Genomic DNA, 22256 nt, shown 5'->3' with positions numbered 1-22256 from the left:
ACTGACAGCCCAGTGCCATGCTGCGGCTTACTATGAGTTGCTCTTCTAGAGGCAGGCTGATGGCTGTAATTGCACAGTGCAGGGACGGATATCCCTTCTCATCGGTAACATTTGCATCAACATCCCTTGCTGTCCTCTGGAAAGCGGCCCCGACGTGCCACCACACACGTGCTCTGCTGCAAAAATTAGGAAATGCCAAAGTTGTGCACCCAAGGGCAATCTTTACCCTGTCCCCTGCTTTGTTCCCACCTGCTCCCCCCAACATCCACTTCTTCCTTCCAGGGACCTGGCAAAAATACAAAAAATCACGTCAGCTGCGGCCCTGGCATTGCTGTGCCCTCTCCTCGCCTGCGCTGCCCTTTCGCCCCAGTCTCCATGCACGGGGCTGACGGATGCTGCCGCTCGGCTGTCTGCACTGCGGTGGCAGTGGCGGGGGGGTGTTGTGGTGTGAACCTGATGAACAAGCTCCATCCCCTCCATCAGCGCCGGGTGCCGCGGGGAAAGCAGCACCCAGTCAAGATACCTCATTAGCAGGATCTTTTCCAAGTGAAGGTCACTGATCTGCCAGCTCCAGCCATCGCTTTGCTCTTCCTGCGGAGATTTCATGCTCCCCAGCCCTGCCACGTCTTGGTGACAAGCCTGACACTTCCACAGCCCGCACGCCTCCCCCTCGGCGTGTCGGCAGCCCCCACAGCCAGACTGCCCTTGCTGTTCCCAGTGACCATCCTTGGGACACCAGGCAGCAGCACAGAGGAGGTGGTGGCTCCGCCAGCAGTGGCATGAAAGCAGTTCGCAGGCCGGTCTTGGCCCTGTTTGGGCACTGTGATTTACACTGGGAGCATGCATCTCCATGAGCTCCTGCCCCTCTGACCTGCAGGAACACAGCCGCCGGGAGCAATGCACCCTCCTGCTCACAGCATGTTCCCATGGCAGTGGGGAGAAAGATGTCTGAGAAGCTCCTCTGTGCTTTGCTACAGCTGCTTTTCTTCCAAATCAAGCTTCTGGCAATGCCTTTCAGGTGCCCAGCCTGTGGGTGATGTCTGTGTCTGAGCCAGCAGCCTCCTTCCTGCACCCGCAGCCTGTGGTGGTGGTAATGGATCTGGAGCTGCTCTGGGATAACTGAGCCCCGGAGGGCGGCTGGCCGGGTTCCCCGGCCGCCTGATGTCCAACATACCAGGTTAAATCCTCCAAGGTGAAACCAAGTCAGAAGGAAAGGGCTGGCTTGCAACAGCCAGCTCCAAGCAAACCCCAGAGAGCCCTTCAGCGACAACGCTCATGACTGATGGTTCACCTCCCTCTTGGCACCACCTGCAAGGCTGGTCTACCCCAGGAGAACTTCACACTGGGAAAGTCACAGCAAGGGGTTAAAAAAAAACCCTCTTCAAGCTGGCACCTGCTGCAAAAACAGAAGCAACCCCCTTCATTTTTACGCATCCTCCTGATTGCATTTTTATTTTGCACAGTGTTCCCCACCCCTCCTTGCTGCTCTGTAACGGCCGAGCAAGGGAAAGCTGGCGGCAGCTGGCAGCCCACTGCGTTTCGGACACCCCTGCTTCCTTTCTGCCGTGGATGATCCACCAGGATGCTGTTTGCAAGGTCAAAAAAGAATCAGACAGCAGTGCGGACGGGTTTTAAAACCGACAGGCCTGCAGCCTGTACGGGGGGGTTTAAATCCAGCCCAGCTCCGCCGACATGGCACGCCAGGCATGCGCTGGCGGAGGTTTTGGCCCACTGTAGCTCTCCGTGTTTTCCTCATCCCTCCAGCTACTTAACTCACCCAGGTATCCCTGCAACAAAACCTAAACGATGCAACTAAAGCCGCCTCCCCTGGACCGATGCTGCTGTAATTTCATCAGATTCTCCTTGAGTTGGGATCTCAGATTCCGAAATGTCCCATCCCAGAACTCTGGTTTTCTGTATGCTAACACTCCTCTCCTCTACAAATACACACATGCCCTCGTACACTTTTCCCAGGGTTTAAAAATTATGCTCCCCATAAGCAAATATAGCATGACCAGATGCCTTTCATAGTCAGCTGGTTCACTGCTTGAAAAGCTTCGCTTTAAAATCCAAAAAGATTGCGAACAGATGCATTTTTTGGCTGGAGAGGGAGAAAAACCTCGCTTAAACAAAAGTGTGTTGTGATTGGGACTAAAAAGGGAATTACCTTTAAAGATAAAAACTATAACCATTTCCTATTGAAAAATACCCCCAGCCATGCAAACAGCCCGTTTCTCTCAGTCAGCCCGAGAAAATGACACCCGAGATGAAATTTCAACCTGCTGCTGCAGTAACCACAGGTATATCTGGATGCTCAGCGGCCGTGGAACGTTTCTCATCCATCCCAGGTGACCCAGGAGCATAGCAAAACGCCGAGCTATTTTTTCCTCCTTCCCCTGCATGCCATCTTTGTCAGCTTTTGCTCTTAGTTCTGCTACTGCAGCTTTTTGCTTGACATTTTTTTAAAATAATTGATGGTTTTTAAATGAAGGAAATAGATGGAAACACAAGCCCCGTGAACCAGCCACAGGACTGAGCTACAAGTGGAAGAGCGAGCTGGAAAGTGAAGCTCTCTGGAGAGAGCGAGTGGAAGGCGCAGTTAGAAAGAGGCTGTCTGGCTGGGAAAATAGTGTTACTGGAGAGCCATCACTCATTTCCCTATTTATCCCATTTTTTCCCATTCTCCCCTGCAAACACACCATCGCTGCCTTCTCCTAATGTGAAGGGATCCTGCTTTTATATCTGATGTCTGAGGAAATTTTAGATGTAAGCTTTGCTTGCTGGGAACAGCTTAACGCTGCCAAGAGCTACACACCCAGCGTTAGCGATGCCAGCGGGTTTTCAACATGAGCTTAGAGAGTGCAGCATCACTTGGCATCCCTGAAGGTCATTTTTCCCCTACCCCGGCTTTACAGATGTTCAGAGGGCTCAGCCAAATCGAAAGGGAGGGGAGCAGAGTCAGACCCTGCATTCGCGTGAGCTGCTTTTTGCTACCGATCCCTTCCACCTGGTTATTTATGCTGAGCTTCTGCCTGAACACCCCTGTATCCACCCATATTTTGAGGCTCATAAAAATCACCCGATGAGCTCCTTTAATAGCTTGGTGTTACGTACATCAGCTGGCAGGAGCCAAACCTCCTGTAATTAAGAGGTGCTGCAGAATAAGCACAAAGTGTTAATTATTAACTCCCTTCGGAGCGTGGCCTCCTGAGAAAGGCCATCCTGAGTCACCCTCTTCCACTGAAGCAAACCCACAGCCAAAGAAACGATAAAGCTGGAAACCCTCCTGCTTCCTCCCTGCGCTTCCGAACAATATCCTCTCCTGGAGAGCGGGGCCAGCAGGGAGTGAAATATTTCGGGATGAGGTATGAAACAAGTCATCATCCAGAAATACCACTTCTAAAAGCAGATTTCATCCCGCTGTTAATGCATCTCCACCTTCGCATTTCCCTGCTTTATTACAGCCGTAGAGGGGGCTGACGACTTCAAAGAAGGTCTCTCCAATAATCTTTAAATCTCTCTCCTGATTTAAGCGCTGCACAACTGCTGGATTTAATGCAGATTTCAGTTCCCATGTGGGTCGCTGCCGACAGAGTCGCCAGCCCCCATCACAAGATGCTTTTTATCCCTCTACCCCAACCCAGAGCATCACAGGGTGATGCAGGTGGGACAGAACCATGGGGAATTCATCTAGTGCATCCCCCTGCTCCGAGCAGGGTCTGGGCTGGGATCAGACCTGGTGTCTCCATGGATGGAGAATCAGGGAGGACAAAACCTCTGCCCTGACAAGCTGGTACTGTGGGCTGGGATAAAAACAGCTGCTTGCAGGGCAGAGAAACCAGGATACGGAGCTGCAGGGCAGGGGGAAATATTCCAGGGAAGGAAATATGATAGTTTTCCCTAATTTCCTCTCGACAAGCACTGCCGAGGCCAGGTGCTGCCAAATCCCTTGCCAGGACAACCCAGCACAACAATGTCTCGTTTTGGTCACCTTTTACCAAATCTTACCTATCATGGGAATATATAAAATGTGCCATCACTGGGACACGCTCTGCAGAGCTGAGTATGTCTGCCGCTGCCTATGGCAAAGCAGAAGTGCCAGAGATGGCACACAGCAGCAGGGAACGTGCTGAAGGGACAGATATTCAGATGCTTTCTGCACTGCACAGACCTTTGCTGTCCATGGAGGCAGGGGAATGCCCTGGCTGCCCGGGCTACAGCCACCGGGCTACAGCCACAGCAGGAGATATTTTGGAGCCTGGCAAAGCTGATTTTCAAGGAAAGCCCCTGGGAGAAGGTTGGGCAGCGTTCTGTCCTGATTTGTGCTGCTTTTTCGAGGGGAAGCTTGTTGCAACTGGTCTCAAACTGGACTTTCAGACTCAAAGTCTGACCGACCGAAGTTGCCTGACTCTTAACAGTCTGTTTCCAACGGGAGCCAAAATTGGCAGCAGAGGAAAGAGCAAACACTGCTCAGGGGCCAATTTTGGATCCTTGGTAAGTCAGGCAGCTAGCTGCCTGTGACTGATGTTTGCCTTTGCCACTGGCACCCACCAGGTGAAACTGGATGTTACCAGCAACTCCAGCAACAACTTGCTATTAAACACAGGCAGGCCAAAGGGTTGGGGTGCACCCTGGACTTCCCTGCAGCCGGGGCAGGGAGGTAGGACCCCTGCCCTGTCTCCAGCTCTACTGCCCCGGCCAAAACCCAGCCATTGCTCTCAGCTGGAGAAGCCCAGCCCCTCTCCTCGATGCCAGGCTACCCTGTAGGTGATTTGTCCTCATAAAAACATAGGTACATGAGTAAGATTTACCACGAGCCGCTGGGATAGCCATCAATGTTTCTGCTGCCTACCGGTCCTCTTCACATAGGAGCAGGACTGCCTAGAGCCTGCCATGCATACAGACACATTCGCCAGCCCACATGATTCCTGGTTTCCTCCACTGCTGGAGCCTCTGTTGATATGGTCTCGCTCATTTTTAATTAAAAATCACAGAATCACAGAATCACTAAGGTTGGAAAATACCTGTAAGATCATCAAGTCCAACCATCAACTAACACCACCATGCCCATTAAACCATGAAAAGCAGGAGTAAAACATTCATCTCCACCAGCACATCTCCTTCAGAGCAAGCAGTGGCACATACACTTTGCAGTACCGAGATGGCACAAGTAGGGAAGGAGTGGCTGAGAGCAGCCAGAGGAACGAGGACCAGGGCAGAACAGCAGCCAGGATCCAGCCTCGGATGGGTGCCTGCTCTGAGGACCCCTGAGGATGCCACGGGGCACTTCTATGGCTCCTTCCTTCAACACCCCCCCCGGAGCAGGGAGTTTCTCAGCATGGTTTTTAAAAAACCCTGAGCGCAAGGAGGTGCTGGAATGGGAAAAAGGCACCATCAGCCCCATCTAAACCCTTCTCCATGAGATTAGATAGTACATAATCTCCACTCACATTAATAATTACACGGCTTTGCGTGATTTAAGTCTCTGTTTTCTCCCCTTAACCAGACTCACCAGAGCACGGCTCTGCTTATTTGACAGGCAGTGACGAGCGAGCATCCCCTGCCCGTTTTCTTGTTGATTCAGACCAGTGCCTGTAATTTGTTAACATCTCTTCTCCCCTCCGATTTAAATCTCGGGCATGGCGGGCCTCCGTCTAACAATAACACAGGGATTTCAGGGGTATTCATGAGAGGCTTAAAACTTAATCCTACATGAGCAAGGTAAGCCTGCTCTTGGCCTAAAACACGCCTGAAAATCTGGTGCCATTGCTACAGCAGGAGAAAAGAGGCATTAACAGCAGCAAGCGCGCTTCGAGCAGGGCCAGGCGACCGCCAGCACTGCCGAGCCAACTCCTGCAGCCAGGTCAGGGGACGCAGCAGCAAATTTGGGGACTGAGTCACAGAATCATAGAACTGTAGAATGGTTTGGGTTGGAAGGGACCTTTGAAGGTCATCTAGTCCAACCCTCCTGCAATACGCAGGGACATCTTCAACCAGACCAGGTTGCTCAGAGCCCCGTCCAACCTGACCTTGAAGGTTTCCAGGGATGGGGCATCTCCCACCTCTCTGGGCAACCTGTGCCAGTGCCTCACCACCCTCATTGTAAAAAATGTCTTCCTTACATCTAGTCTGAATTTACCCTCTTTTAGTTTAAAACCATTACCCCTTGTCCTGTTGCAACAGGCCCTACTAAAAAGTCTGTCCCCATCTTTCTTCTAAGCCCCCTTTAACTACTGGAAGGCTGCAATAAGGTCTCCCTGGAGCCTTCTCTTCTCCAGGCTGAACAACCCCAACTCTCTCAGCCTGTCCTCCTCATAGGAGAGGCGTTCCAGCCCTGGGATCAATTTTGTGGCCCTCCTCTGGACCTGCTCTAACAGGTCCATGCCCCCAACTGGGGGCATTTCCCTTGCAGGCCTCAACGTCCTCCCGAGATTGAAGATTTTTGCCCCATTTCTCCCCACGGTGGTATGGCCTGCAGGACCTCTGCTTTGGCCAAGGCTGGGAGGGAAAATGGGTTCCAGCACAGATAGCTGGGGGGTAACTCCTGTGCCAACACACAGCGGCAAAAAAATTCAGTTTACTGGGGAAGAAAAGATTGATTTTGGCCACCTGGCAGGTGGACAGCCTGTGGTACCCCGTGCCACCTGGGCTGCCTGACCCCAGGAGCAAAAGCAAATGAACCAAGGGAGAAAGGTGGTGAGGCAGTCTCCCCCGTGCTGGACGGACCGTGAGAGCCAGCACCAGCATCGCTGCATGCCACAATCACGAACCTGCCACAGCCACCACAGGCTGTGGCATATCGGTCTCCTGGGCGTTGATTTGCTGCAGATGAACCTCAGATCTTGACCAAGCTGAGACGTCAGCATATCTCAGCATTGGGAAGATGTCCGTGCATGTTCTCAGCTTGAGAAACGTGGCCGCGAGGGCAACAACGCAGAGCGGACGCATCATGCTGGGAGCTCAGCAGACAGATCAGCGACTCACGTCAACCCTGGTCTCTTATCAGCGGTATCTCGGTTCTGCCTGTGAACCTAGAGCCCTTCATTGCCCCAGGGGTCACACAGCTTCACCCTAAAAGCAACCGCTGGGCCAAATCTCTCACAGGCTGCGCTGCGGGGGCACAGCTTCCCCAGCGGCACTTTCCATTTGTGCCATCCTCTGGGAAGAGCCGGTGGGAGGACAAAAATGACGCCCCAGCCTGTTTCATGGCAGCAAACTGGAAACCCAGGGGAGGGGGAGGCTTTCGGGCAGGTTGTAACTGGGCCCCGAGACAACAGCAGAGGAGAACGGGGCCAAGAGAGATGGTGACCAGAGCAGCCCCTTGCTGCCGCAATGCCAACCTCAATGGCCATGGAGCTGCACGTGGCCCTGCTTGTGCTGGCAGGGATGAGTATGGGGTGGGGGACACCCATGCAGGGTGTGGGGACACCTCCTCCAGCCTGAATGGGCTAGGGAGGAAGGGCTCGGCATTTCAGAGACTGAAGGAACAGATGCGTTTCTGTGACACCCCAAACACCACTCAGCATGTCAAGAGACCTGTGTCCCGCCCCACATCTCCTCCCCACCCTGCATGGGAGGGAAGGGACTCAGCCCCCAACCACAGAGCGGACGGGTCTCTTACTTTCTTCTTGCTGCAGTAGATCTGCCACTTCTTCTCCGCCGGCAGCGCGAACATGGCCTCTCTGTGCTTGTCCGTGAGGTCAAGTTCATCCTGGAAAGGGGAAAAAAACCCACAAAACATGCAACATGAGTACACAAACTGGTGATGGCACAGACGCAACCCCCCAGATAAGTGGTGTAAATCAATGTGGGGCCACACCACAGTGCAGCGATGGTCCTGCAGCATCGCCCCGTGACTATTGATTTGTCAGGGCAATGATGCTAATTCTCGTCCTGCTGTTGCTGACCTCCCCCTGACTCCTGGGCTACAGCTGGCTGCCGGGAGGACAGGGCTGCAAACCTCTCTGCCTCGTTCCTCCCAGACATTGCCTCCGTTGCTTTTAAAGGCAGCAAGTGTTTTAGAAAGGACACCCATGAAGCTGGTACAGCTGCCTGCAAGCTAGCCTTGCACAGAGGATTGAGACCTCCGGATGATAGAACACATCTAAGATACGTACAGTGAAGAAAAATTCAAATTGGACCTTTCTTTTTTACCACCCCAGATAATGGCTTCACCACTGAGCAACCTGAGTTGTCCAGCCCATTTCCATCACCGACACCCTCATATCATCAAAAATTGAGGGGTTTTTTTGGCTTTTGGTTTGTTTTCCTATAACTAAAAACAGAAAGAGCTTTTCCTAATATCTACAGTTCATAAAGAGGTACATCCTCTCCATCAAAACTGGACTACATATTTTCTGGCAGAGATAAAGCTGTTTACTGACTGAAACCTTTATTGGTTTATCTGATTTTGTTTTAAAGGACACATCCATCTTTGGCTTTGAGGCTCGGTTAGCAGCATGCCCTCCGCCGGGATGCCCGAGTATTATCAAAGCCTTGTCGCTTCCTGGTGCTAGATGTAGGTCAAAGCTTTTATCAGAGAACTAAATAAAATATTCAGGCAGGGCTGGGAGGCTCATTGCTAAAGCCAACATTGATCTTACAACCATGGATGTCTCTTAAAATCACCACCACTGATGACAACCCTTGTGCTGGAGGGGTGTTGGCACAGTGGTGGGACCACTGTAGATGCTGTAGAAGGTCACAGGAGAGCCCTGCCGTGGCCTCCAGCCAACTCATCCCACCCAGCCAGTGGATTTAATTAAAAGGCTCTCCATTAAAAATTACAGACTTAATTCCAGCAACTAAAAAAGGAAAAAAAAGAAAGACCCATTGAAGTTTCCCTGCCTGAATAATAACACTTATCAACTCAAGCTGGTAGCCCCTGATACCCCAGTCAAAGGTAAAAGCCCCATTTGGCGAAGGCTGAACAAGATGCCTATGGGGAAAGACAGGTCCCTGCATCAGTAACCCCACAGGCCAGGAAGAAATTCAGCTGATCTAAGTACAGCTCATATTGCACCCAGTAGCCAAGGAAGGGAGCCTTCAGCTATCTTGTAACCCAAACCCAAGGGCCCGCCAGCGCAACACGCAGCAACGGAGTGCTGCAGGCGGTCCTGTGAACATCTCAGAGAGGCTTATACATCCACTTCAGGTATCAATTTCACTTCCCGATGAAATTACTCCTCGAAAGGAAAGGTGTCATAGAGCTTTTTCTGTTACATATACAAAGAGGAGCTTTGCCTCTTCCTTGACTTTTTCCCCCCATATTGAGTGACTCTTCAAACCACCGTGCTGCGCAGAGCTGACGTCGGTGGAGCTCTGGAAGCAGACTTGCAAGATGCCCTTACAACAGAAATAAACGTGCTGCCGTGAGAGAGGCTTGGAAAAAAGTGAGGACTGAGAGAGCCTGAGCCCAATCTGAGACCTGGCTTAGGGACTCCTCCAACGAGCGCTGCTTTCAAATATCCCCCGCCCCTATAATTTGGGAGGTCAGGGATTCATATCCAGCAACCGATCTCCTTCCCAGCCTTGGGCAAGTCTTGTCAGCCTTCCACGTCTTGTGCATGTGAAAAACAGAAATTGCACTTGATGTCTTTCTCCCTTTGTGTCTCCTCAGGCTACCAGCCGGTCAGACACCCAAGCTCTGCTTCAGCCCAAATTCTGCAGGTCTAAAGGTGGCCAACAGGATGACACCTGACACTGGGAAATTCAGCTTGTTAGAAAAGTACATCTGGGAGTGTGGGAGAGGACAAGGGTCTCCTGATGAATATTTACCTCTGCAGTGAGGGTTTGAGTGCAGGAAAATGCTTCCACTGCGATCCCATGTCCCTGCCACAGGAATCTGGGATTCAAGCATGAAAGCACCAGCCACACACTTCTGTACTTAGGTTCTTAGAAAAATATTTATTGAAACTTTCAAAATACACATACCCTAAAAATACAACTTGTGCAAACGTGAAGATTTATTAACCAAGAAAAAAAATCTAAACGGAGCTGAAGCCTAAGCAGGAGCAAGAAGGAATAAAGCAGAAGTACATATTAGGTGCTGGTACATGACAACGTGCAAACACATCCAAAAAAGGTGCAGAAATGCTTCTGAGCCCTACACAGCACGTTTCATTGTGCCCCGGCTCCAATATGCTCAGTCATCGCAGCCCTGCATCACTCAGCAACACCTACCTAATGATATCTTGCAGGATGCTTGGGAGAGGTGTTAAATAAATACTACGTGGCACCCAGTGAATACAACAATCCTCATAATCAAACAATGACTAATGACTGTTATTCCGAGCTGTAACAGTGACTTAACCGTGAAGAGTCAGGTCTTTGCTGTATTTATGTGCATGGGGATTCCTGCACCCACCTCTAGCCCTTCGTTTACGCTCAGTAATGGGTATTTCAGTACTCCTTGGCCCCAGGCAGGTTGCTCATAAACTGCCCTTCAAACTCCAAAAGATCAAGAGGGGACAGGAACATCAGCCATCGCCCAGTGGCTCACAGACCACCGTACAAACAGAGCTCTGACAGAGCCTTTTGCAATTGCACAGCGGAGTTGAAACGCGGCAGAGAAGCTGTGCATAACCTCAAACCCATATGCACCTTCCATTAATCATCATGAGCTCGATTAGGTGATTCTAACTGGCAATTAATTTTATAGGCTATTGGCAAGCCATGCACTCCCGCTACAGCGTGCAATGTTGGTGGATGTTGAAGAGTGAGAAGATAACCAGTAAGTCAGTGTCCCTCACCCCTCACTTCAGCCTCACCTTTCACGGCTCTGCCCCTTCCACCTGGCTGCCTCCCACGGCAAGATCTGCCAACTTCACTATTTTAAATACTTTTTTGGAATCGGGTCAAAGGCACGTAAAATAACAGCCTCATTTTGCTACCAAAAGGAAGTCTCTGCCCAGAGTGTTTTTACTGGAAAGAGATATGCTCCTCTTAAATATTTATCCTGTACAGTTAAACTATTCACCTTTAGATCAGGAAACATGTTTCAACATTAAATCTTCATTTGAATATGACTTAAAAAAAAACTCATGGGGAGATTTGATTCTCGGCATGTAGTTGCTGTTTCTAGGAGGTAAAATACTTCCATGCGGCTTGCTTTGCTGATGGCTCTCCGTTCAAGCCAAGCAAACCTCCTCCTCTCTCTGAGCACAGCACGAGCTCCAGTGAAGGTGATCCCACGCCATTCTCCTAAAGCTACCTCAGAAACATGTGGCTCAGCTCAGCACGCTGTGAGCAGGACCCCATGGGCTAAACAAGTTTTCATCCCTCCCTACACCTTTGCCTTGGAGGTGCTCAGCAGGGAGCTGTTCCCATGGTCCCTACTTTCCTCAGCTGGCAATTGGGTGGTATGAGGAGACCCGGTCACCGGAGGTCCTCTGGTCCAACCCCCTGATCAAGCACGGCCACCTAGAGCCATTGCCCAGGACAATGTCCAGGCAGATTTTGAACATCTCCAAAGATGGAGACTCTACCACCTCTCTGGTTTGCAGTCAAGGTAGTCTCCAACCACCTTCCGAAGGCAAAGCCAGATCAAGCACAAATGCAAGGCACTGCCGCTGGAAGAAATATTTGAGCCTCCCAGCAGAGAAGGCATCAAGTCTAGCCACAGGCTGTTGCAGGGACACTCACAGCACGATGGCGTGGTCCTTCAGTGCAAGCTCCTGTCCCTGCTGCTTCACCCATGCCACGGAGGATGTTTTAATGAGCATCTTCCATGGGCCGAGAGCCATGGGCTTTAATGGGGGCAACGGCAGAAAGCCGGCAGGATGCTGCAAATCTCTGACCTCGGAAACAAGCTCCAGGATGGGCTCTCGGAGCTGGATAAGCCCGCGTACTGCCCATCCATGGCTGCAACACCCCAGCACGGCTATCACCGGTTCTTCCCCTACAGCCCACAGGTGCTGTGGGCCACCAAAAATTCTGCAAGAAGTAGCTGGGGAGTAGAGTTTAAGTAAGGGATGATTCCCTTTACAGAGGTCTGCACCTCCGGAGTATCTTCAGAGGGGGTAGGAAAAAAGATGAAAAACTTATCAGTCTAATGCACCTTTCTGGCTGATAAATTGTGTAACAGTAATAAATGGAGGTGACAGGGAAAAATAAGGAGGTTATCCATTGTCATAATTGAAATAAAAATTAATTAAAATTTGCTGTCTTGTTCTGGGTTTATATATACATACATATGTGTGCATATATATATACACACACACACACATACAGAAAGACGTCACTAGGTCAATAAATGACCAACATAATAAAGAGAAAGTTAATTTACTCCTGATGGATGGATGCACAGAGTTTAGAAACTTCTGCAAGTGAGACTACAGCACGTAAAGGCAAGATGTTCTGCATCCTCAAATAAAGCATGAGAGATCCAAGATTGCTCAAAAAAGAAAAAAAAAATAGAAAGAAAGAAAGAAGCAGGAACTTTTTTGGCAACATTTGGCATTAACTGGTACAGCATGGGAATTAATAAATAAATAAATAATGGCCTGTTGAAGCCTGCACCAGCTTCCTTTCTCAGGGGTCATATCACTTTTTCACCCTCTTCCAGGCATTCTTCTCCAAGTTCATCAATTTGATTTATCCCAGAATGCTGCAGTGTCAAGGGAAACGGCAATCAGCATTTTTCCCCCGTACCTCATCTAATCGTCTTCCGCTGCGCCAAGGCGCTGCCCGCACGGCCAGCTGGGCGGCTGCCTGCCCGCGACTGCCAGCCCTGACGGCGATCTGCACCGGCGTGCCATAAACCTCCACATAAACCTCCACCTCAGAATCGATCTTACTTAGCTCGTTATTTTCTTTTTAAGCTGTTTTCCTAAAGAAACAGATTTATTAATCAGTGGCTGTTACAGTGCAAACAACAACAGCCGTCGCACGCATCCTGCACCGCAGGAGGAGCTCCTCCATCTGCAACATTTATTTAGGAGATTATAATTCTCGATGTATGCAGATTTATCTTAGGTTTGGTTTTTTTTTTAAATAGGAAGGTAGCAGATGAATTCTTTTATTTTTAGTATTAGTAATAAAAATGCCTCCTCCCTAGCACACGTCTTTTCATAGGACCTTGAGAACTTAAAAACAACCTTCCAGACAAACGGGTGCCAGCCAATATTATCATGATGTATTTGTAATTTACCCATGACAACCTGCAGCTGGAATTACAGAACGTGAACAAAATGCAACTATTCATATTTATTAATGAATAAGCCTAAAGGATAGAAGATTTTTATTAATTTTGCCTTTATCACGTAATGAATTTTTTTAATAAAGGAAATGGCCCACAGCAAGAGAATTAACAGCAGCAACGAGGAATAACGTGTAAGCACTTTGAAGCGCTCACACCTAGTCGACCTCTTCCCACATTGAATTTTTAGCCCCAGACTGGAAAAGGAAAGACCCCAATCCACCCTGCTCTGCAGTTTTCACTTATTGACCTGAACGCATTGGACCGACGTAAATAAAATACGTGTTCCTTTCTTCTTCTGCAGGAAAGATTACGGCCATCAATAGCTGATTTAGCTCCTCAATAAAGTCTAGCTGCAGCTGGTTCATGTTCCCATCAGTTCAAACACCTGAGGCAGACAGTACATACTGCTTTATTATTATTTCATTTAATTAATTATTTTAACACGCTAAAGGTTTTAAAGGTGTTCATATTCCAATAGTAATGTCTTTTAAAAGAGAAGTATCTACTTAGGTTTCTCAATCTTTTTTGTTGTAATAGATATCTATAACCGCATATATACTTTTTTTTTTATTTATTGAGCTCAGCCTTCTGTGACCTTTTCACCGACATCATCTGGAAAACCCTTCTCCCATTTTGATTAACACAGGGTACTTTTACAGCCTGAGTTATTGATCTATGCAGTTTTACCCTGAAGAGCGCTCTCCGATCTAGAAGCCCCGCAAGTGGATCACCAGTGCACTTTTTCCACACAATTGTACATAAACCCTGAAAACAAAAACGATGTATTGGCCCATTATTTACTACTGTGATCGCTAAAATGGATTAAATTCAAGTCAACCACAGCTGGGCATGACTGCCCTTTGGTGGGTGTACCTTGTACCATAATAAAGCACAGACCTGGCAAATAAATAAGAAGGTTTCGGATGTGGATTTCCCAGCTATTTACAGACCCAAAGAAGCAGCTCCCTTTTCAATCAGTTTTTAGATGCCACCTTCGCTGCTGGTGTCCCTGAGAGCTACTGAAGTTGTAGGACAAACCAACGGGTCAAGTGTGGCTGCAGATGTCCCCTGCCCGATGCGGATGCTCACTTAGGAAAGCTGTGCATGGTTGGTCTGGGGCTAAAGTGCTCCAAGGTTTCCCCAGCTAAGGCCCTAGGAAAGACATTGAAAAGGAGCTGGATGGGAATTAGTGGCTGCAAAGAAAGCCCCACGTCAACTCGATCCTGAAAGCTTCCCAAGATTTACTGCTCTGGGACCCTAAGGATGTGGCTGAGGGGAGCAGGAGCCAGCTACAGCCCGATGCTGATGGCAGCGTAAGGTGGAAGTGGGTTCCTTGCATACATGTGGCTTGGGTGGGACAAGTAGTCCTCACTTCCCCACAACCATGGCTTTGGTCAGACCCGGCACCCTAAGGTAATTTTTAAGAACTCGAGCAGCTGCAAAGCAGAGTCATCCTGCGAGGAGGCGATTTCTGACCGAGGTTTGACATCCAGCAAGATGCCTAGTGCAAGCAGGCATCGGATGGGCTTACAGATTTGAGGTGCTGTTGGGGAAGGGAAGCTGATCCCCATAAATAACAGTATTGATTTGAACACTGGAGTTGATGGGAATTAGGATGACCGGATGCTGAGGCAGGATCCTGCCTGCAGGGCTGCAGAAAGCCTCGGCTGCCGAGAGCCGACCTCAGTGATGCTCACACGCGCCAACCTCCGTGATGCTCGCACGCCAAGGAACGTTCACACTCTGCCGGCGACAGACACTACAGCGGTACGAACAGCTTTCATTTGCATCTGCCAATGGATACGAGGCAGGCATGGGCTATTCCCAGCAGGAACGCTTCCTGCTGAGGTTGGTGATGAAGCACAACCCACGTGCTGCTCAATCCTGCCCATAACTGCAGCAACACCACCCAACCACCAAGCAATCAGGAAGGAGAAGACCACTGCTGGAGCAGATGCCCCATCCAACGAGGCCGGTACCCTCTGTGGTGACCTGTGCCAGAAACATTTGGAGCCAGTGCAAGCCAAAAACTTAAATGCCCCGATTAAGGTCACTGACGCGTTACCGAATGAGCTGCCCAGGCATCTCCCAGGGGTGTGGCCTCCTTTTTTACGAAGTGCGAAGTGGAAAGCACTTAGCAGGTAGACCATATAATTTTTCCACTTCAGCTGTAATTCTCATGGAAACAAAGGGGTTTCTTGTTTGCTCTCTGCCTTCAGCTGGGGTTCACATTGTGCTATAACACAGCTCCTTCATAAAATTACGGGTCGGGAACACCATGGTTTTTAGGCAAGCCCCCACCCTGGTTTGTACCTGTAACAGATATTGCAATTACACGAATGCTTCAGCTGAAATACAGTGTTCCTCAGTGGATTACTTCATTCAGGTCCGTGGAACGCATGTGGGCAGAAAATGCCTATTTTCTTGCTGAGTAGGTGTGCGACTTCTGTATCAGATGCTTACCTATCAAAACATATGTTTAAGAGATTATCTGCCAGGGTGTAATGCCGCGACATGACAAAAACAAACGCCGTGAGTGGCAGGCTGGGACGGGAGCATGGCAGGTCCAGGCTGTTCACATCTAATGAGCAGAACCTGGGCAGCCCAGTAAAAGTGTCCACATGGTTCCCTGCAGAGTGAATTTAAAAGCAGGTATTACTGAATCACTTGTTTTTCTTCCTTAAAAGTGATTCATAAGCTCAAGGGAGCTTGGTCTTGGGAGACGGTGGTGGGATGGGGTCAGGAGCCCCGTGCTGCCTGTCTGGCCCTGGATAGACTCTGCAGGAAGGCGTGTTTTACCCAGGACACAAGGGTTATTGCAATCGTATTTTTTCTGGGTACCAACTGTATGCTTTTCTTTGCAGATATAGAGGAAAATGGCTTTGGCCACCATTCAGTGGTTCCCAAAATCCTGAAGTCCTTAATGCTGCAAAGACTGGGCAGCAAAAAACAACAGCTGACCTGCAAGCATGAAATGCAAAGCTTGGCTTTGCAGCTGATCCCTCAGCTGTTACTTAAAAGCCGTGTTGTTTGGCAAGGCCCAAAACCTCATATTTTTTCCTTGTTAGATTAGAAACTGGGGGAAAAACACATTACTTAAGTTCCTAAGTAAAACTGGACATCACTAGCAACGAGTTCCCAACCCTGCGCTGCTATTAACACATAACAGCGTTTACACTGACGGCACCACTGCTGAGCCCTCACATTGGGGTTGTCCTCCGCTCCCTGTTCCAGCAGTATATAAAATAGCAATCATCCCGGCATGCCGGGAGGGTGGGAAGGCATGGCTCTGCAGGGCAGTTACGCATGAAGCATCTTACCCAAGCACCCCACATCGTGAGCCACAGACTGATCGCCCACCATGAAGCATTTCAAAGGCGACACAGAATTAATCTCTGTGACGGGGGGGATGTTATCTCCTAACAGATAGCATCCAAAGAGCGGCTATGAAGAAATGCATTAGTTGCCCCAAGTACAGCAAAAACAAATGCTATGACAAATCTTGTAAGCTGCCAGAGACCTTTTTTTGTGTTCCCCAGGCTCTCGAGTTTCCACTACTTTATAAAGCAGCAGGGAGGGATGGAGCAGCATTCAACGTCGCAGGAGGGAAAGGCATAAAGCCGGCACTTTGGAGACCGTGTGTGAATATCTCCCCCCCAGCAGATCCCAGTGAAGGCAGTCACTAACACCGTGCAATGTCAGCGGGCAAGGGTCTGCACCCGTCCTGAGCCCGGGGGGCTGGGGACACTGCACAGCCACTCGCCTCCCGGCAGCACCTCCCCAGGTCTCTGAAAACTCGTCAGCTGCTGGAGTCCGGGTGGAGGGACCTGGGGAAGGTTACCTGCTCTGGTTTCACAGGCTAAAATGGGCTGCTGCGCATCACAGGCAGGATGCAGGGCTAGACAGGGCCTGCTCTAATTTCTTCTGCATTGCTAATGACAAGTCAGAGGTGAAAAGTCTGAGAAGCCCCATTGGGAGCAGTAACTGGAATTTCCTCAAAGCCAGGTATTTGGGAGGACAAGCCTCGAGAGGCAGCTGGGGCAGCATCTCCTCTGAGCCCACCCCTCCGCCTGGAAGCGAGGTGCGGGACCAGGGAGAGGCAGCACCTCATGCTCCAGGTGCAAGCAAAGCCATGCCGGATCCAGCAGCTCCTCTGAGCATCCAGGCGGTCTGAGGAGTCGCCGGAGCATCACTCTCATACTGCCGGGATGGAGATGCCACTGAGACCCGGCCCACCAGGAAGAGAGCCAGCGAGGGGTCCTGGGTCACGCCAGGGCTCCCGCTGCCCTCTCCAGACCAACCCATTCAATCCCCTCGTGCCTCCACCCCCTGGCCCGGCGCACGTCCCGCGGGGCTGATGCACACCACCACACACAGAGCATTTCATTACAAACCTCAGAGTGACAAGGAGTGTTAAGCAGATATAAAGGACATCAGTCATTTACCCATCTGGTGGAAAGTCTAGTTGCTGGCAGAAAATAGAGAGGATTGTTACGGCAAGATCTACCATATGGCACCATTATGTGGAGCTTTGCAAGTGCTTTCTCTGAGCGTGCAAGCAAGATTTCAGCCTTTGAAGAAACGCCGTATTGTTAGCCTGGATACGCAGGAGCCTCTTGAAAGAAGCCGTGGCAGATGGCACAGCTTTGTTCTCTTGGTTCGCAGGCAGCTCGTGCAGCCCCAGATATTCCCCCTCACCGGGGATGAGCAGCCTCACGGCACAGCGATCCTCCTGATGTGTCCTACGGGAGGACCGATGGCTCCTGAACTCCTTCAATCTGAGTCATGTTGTGTGGCGGGTACCACACCGCTGCACGAGCCCCACGAAGCAAACACCACCGACCCAAGCCGGTGGGATGCACCAGTGTCCATGAAAGGAGAACTGAACGAAATTGCACAGCCTTGTCCCAGTGAAGGGAGCTGCAAATTAGTAAATCCTCCTGGAATACCCCACTTTTGTCTGCACCTCCCTGCCAGCACCTGCTCCTCCCTGGGTGGCTGAGCCTGGCTGGAGCCCCGGCAGGACAGCAGACAAAGAAAAGCCTTTCAGACCAGGTCGGTGCCTGCTTGAGCGACATCCCAACAATACCCCGATGAAAACCCATTCAGCCCAGGCAGGAGGAAAGGAAGGGAAAGGGAAAAGGTTCCTCCAGGAGGACGCAGTGATCAGTCATTGACCACAGCAACAACATCTGCATCTGCCCTGTGCCAGGGAAAAGCCATTGCCTGCTGCGTACCGCTGGCTGGGACAGGGTGCATCATCCCTGCAGCTGGGATGGAAATTGGGCATTTCTTAAAGGCTAATTGCTTCTGTTTGTAGCCAGGCAAAAAAACCCCATCCCCTGTTTCCCTATTGTTCCTCCTGAGAAACACTTACACGGCCACAGAATAAAACCCTAACTATTTAACTATTCTATTGAACTATTCTAGCTAAAATCTGAAGTGCCCATATACCACATAACCGGCCATGAAACACACACTGGGAGAGCAGATCGAGCCTTTAGCTGACCTTGGAGTCAGCTGCTCCAAGTCCCTCTGCAGCTCAGGCTCTCGTCCTCTGCCGCTAGCATGGGATGGTCACTGATTTCTCATGCTACGGATGTTTCCTGACTCAGATGAACAGGCACGCTTAAAAACAGCCAAAGCCCAGAGGATATTTTGTGGGATAGCTCCAAAAAGAAAAAGGTTTTGCCCTTTGATGTATGCAGCAGGCTGGGATCTGCGGAGCAGGGACCCTGTTGGATTGTTGGTCTCTGTGGAGGACTGTCCATCCCGGTGATCAAACCCACTGCTGCAACGTCCCCAAAGATACTGCCCATCCCAGGCCTGAAATCTTCCCCCGCTGCTGCTCCGAGTCCCTAATGGGAACAAATGGGGCAGAAAAGTCACTGTTAAGCTGCAAGAGAAGAGTTGGCCAAGGACCAACCCGAGCTGGCAAAGCCTCCAGATACCCTCCAGCCCCTTTGACTTCCCTCAACCCAATCGACTGAGACAACCAAGAACTTCGGAGGGAGCCCTGGTCCCACAGAGCAGGCACAAGCCATCCTGCCCCGGGTTGGTCAAGCATGATAGGCCGAGTGGCATTGGGCTCCCGCAGGCGTAAAAATCAGCCCAGTGCCTCTGAGTGCTTTCTCTGTCTCTCTTCCAAATGTTACACAGTGGGTTTATACAGAAACAGTCGGACACTTTCCAAACCATTTAACTAATGCTGAAATTTAATACCCGACACCAACAGGTTACTGAGAGCAAGAAGGAGCTGTTGTAATGGAGTGGGGGAATTTGCAACTTCTCTCTCCCCAGATAGGAATATGCCCTTTTGCACCCACAGGGCAGAGCTCGGCTTCCCCCTCCCTCCCACCCGGCACTGGCTCGGGTTGACATCTGCCTGATGGGTTTTTTGGGGAGCCAGGGGGTTGCAGCTGCTTTCACGGGAGCACGGTGAGCACCCACTGTCCCCCCTCCCTATATGACTTCAGTCCCTGGGGAGCCAGCACGGCTCCTGCTGCTGGTGTTCCCTGGAGCAGCAGCTGCCTCCAAGCCTTATTCTCACCCTTGGCTGGGGATAAAACAACAAAATCCCAGCAGCACGGAGCAAGGGATGGACAGCAGAAGGGCCACACCAGGGCATGCCCCGGGCCTGAGTGGTCCCTGCGAACGCTGCTGGGCTCCTGCCTTGCCACACACACAGCACTTCCCTGCGGCACAGCCTCTGCATGAAGCATTCGGCTGAATCTGGGGGAGATGCTTTGAAAATCCCGGGCTGAGGAAAGCACTGCGGGTGTACAGGTTTGACGGGGCTCCAGTGCATGACCCTCTGTAGATGCCTCATTCAGCCCAGCTGGCAACACCAAGCTGCAGCGCAACAAGCCCTTACGCTGCCTTTGCCTGGGGCACGGCGGGAGTTTTCCATGGGAAAGAACTTCCCCAGAAAAATCTGATTTGGCCAAGTTATCAGTGGAGAAAAACGTGGAACAGAGGCAGTCACTGCACCTGAACAAACCAGGACTGGCAGCGTTTTGCAGGACTGCTGCAAGAAGAGTCCTGCTGCAGGGGCATCTCATCCCCACCGTGCTGTGTCGGGTGTCCCAGTCTGCCTTCTCATCCCGCCCATGGAGAAGGACATCTGGGCAAAACTGGCTATCGTAATACAACCTGGAGCTCTCCTCTACTAAGTGGCCTGGCTCACCAAAACCATGCTGCCTGGTATCTAATGGGACGTACTATACCATGAGGTGTGACTGACCAGCATCACGACTCCCAGCTCCCTCTACGCATCAAAGCACCGTAGAGAAACCCCATTCCATCGCTGAATCAACTCAAAGTGGAGCACTCTGGGTCCATCCAACAAACCACACCAAAATGTTTTCGCTTAGAGGAAATTAAAGCTTTTTTTGGCTGAGCGTTTTTTTTTAAATCCACGTTTTCCAGAGTTTTAGTACCAAGGGATAAAGAAACAATATCCTGACTTTCCAAATCTCAATTTAGCCTGCACCCAAGGATTTCTGTGAAGCAGAGTGCCCAGCAAGTGAAGTCACTTTGCGCCTATGGGGGACAAGCTGCTTTCTTGGCTCGGACACCCCTGCATCATCCCAGAGGTGCACAAAGTCAGACCAGCCCCCAAGCCCTGCTCTAAGAAATCACGGCTTTCTAACGAGAAAGAGAAACCACCCCAAACTGGCAGGGCTTCAGGGAAGGAGCAGAGCTCAATGTTCAGTGCAGAACTGCTCCCAACAGCAGCCCCGATGCTCCCTTCACAGCAAAGCTTGCCTGAAAACTCAAAACCAAACCTGGGGAGACTAGAAAGAAGGAGGAAATAAAAGGGGGGAAAAAAATAAAAATAAAAAGCATCCATCCTACTTACCACCAGCTCGGTGAACATGACGTCCAGCTCCTCCACCGGCGGCATGGGCAGTGCGGGCTCCATGGTCTGCAGGGCGAAGCTACTGTCATTGCGCAGCCGGTACGTGATCTCGGGGTGGTCGCTGCTGCGAAAGCAGCAGAAGATGAAGGAGATCCCCCGACCGCTCCTCTTCCTTGGGGCCATGGCCGAAATCCTCTGCGTCCCTCCCTCCTGGGCACTAGATCCTGAGGGGAAAAGAAGAGAGAAGGCTCAAGCAGCCGCACCACAGTGCTGCGCTCCTGTCCCGCCGCGGGGAAGAGGAATCAAAGCCACCCACACGCTCGGCGCGGAGGGGAAGAGCGGAGACTGTTTACTTGCCAAATATTTCTGCTCAGATTTGACATTTACAGTCCTGGCAACCTCAATGACCACATGAATTAAAAAGATGCATTTGCTTGCCTTGTGCCGAAGCTGGCAGCGGCAGGGGGATGCACCACCATTGCTGTGGGGAGAGGGGTCCTGGACCCCCACCACTGCTTCAAATCCCTGCCGACCTCCCCGTGCCGTGGCAGCCAGGCCAGCCTCCATCTCAGTCCGGCCAGGGCTATGGCAAACTTGGGAGGCTGCTGCCAGGAACAGCTGGATGTGCTCGGGGCCACCAGGTATGCGGTCCCCAGCACAGGTGACTCGGTGCTTGAAGACCTCATGTGGCTCAGGATGCCCCAAGCCACAGATGGCAGAGCTAAGAAAATATCCCGTATTCTCCCCCCAGCTCTTAAACGTGTCCCTTAACATCCACCGGCAAACACTGGTTGGGCAGCTCTTTTTCATGGAAAGTTTTACTTGGCTTTAATTAGATAAACCCTACTTGAAATTCCAGTAAATATTTACAAGACGCGATTTCAGCTGATAAAAATCACAAAGTGCCGGTAGCTCAGACTTTCCTACGCAGTGCTTACGTTGGGCATTGCTCGCGCCGGCGGTCACTTGGGTTTTGTTGATTTCTGAAACCTAGGTTGGGAGCAAAGCTCAGGGCAGGAGACAAGTGTCTTGCCTGACCGATGATGGCAAGAACCAGGCAAATAGCGCACCAAAATTGGGACCATCAAGCGAACGATACAAGAGGAGGGTCACCTACAAGGAATAAGGATGGCAGAGAAACACCCTAACAAGAAAAATCCACCAGCAAAGTAGAAATTTTTTAAAAAGCCTAAA

The 22256-nt window shown here is 50.7% G+C and overlaps 1 protein-coding gene across 1 annotated transcript in view; it reads right to left on the bottom strand.

Annotated features, from left to right (window-relative positions):
• Positions 1–22256, bottom strand: part of DAAM1 (dishevelled associated activator of morphogenesis 1) — an 80650-nt gene that overhangs the window by 39710 nt on the left and 18684 nt on the right. Inside the window, exons 2-3 of the mRNA XM_059819173.1 lie at positions 21063–21286; positions 7622–7711 (exon numbers count right to left, since the gene is read on the bottom strand). Of these exons, the coding sequence (XP_059675156.1) occupies positions 7622–7711; positions 21063–21245 (273 nt within the window). The 5' untranslated portion in view covers positions 21246–21286. The remainder of the gene's footprint in view (positions 1–7621; positions 7712–21062; positions 21287–22256) is intronic.

This window comes from Gavia stellata, chromosome 7, assembly GCF_030936135.1.
Source record: "Gavia stellata isolate bGavSte3 chromosome 7, bGavSte3.hap2, whole genome shotgun sequence".
Classification (NCBI taxonomy): Eukaryota; Metazoa; Chordata; class Aves; order Gaviiformes; family Gaviidae; genus Gavia; species Gavia stellata.
Note: the sequence above shows the minus strand (reverse complement) of the source record. Positions and strands in the feature narration are given on the sequence as shown.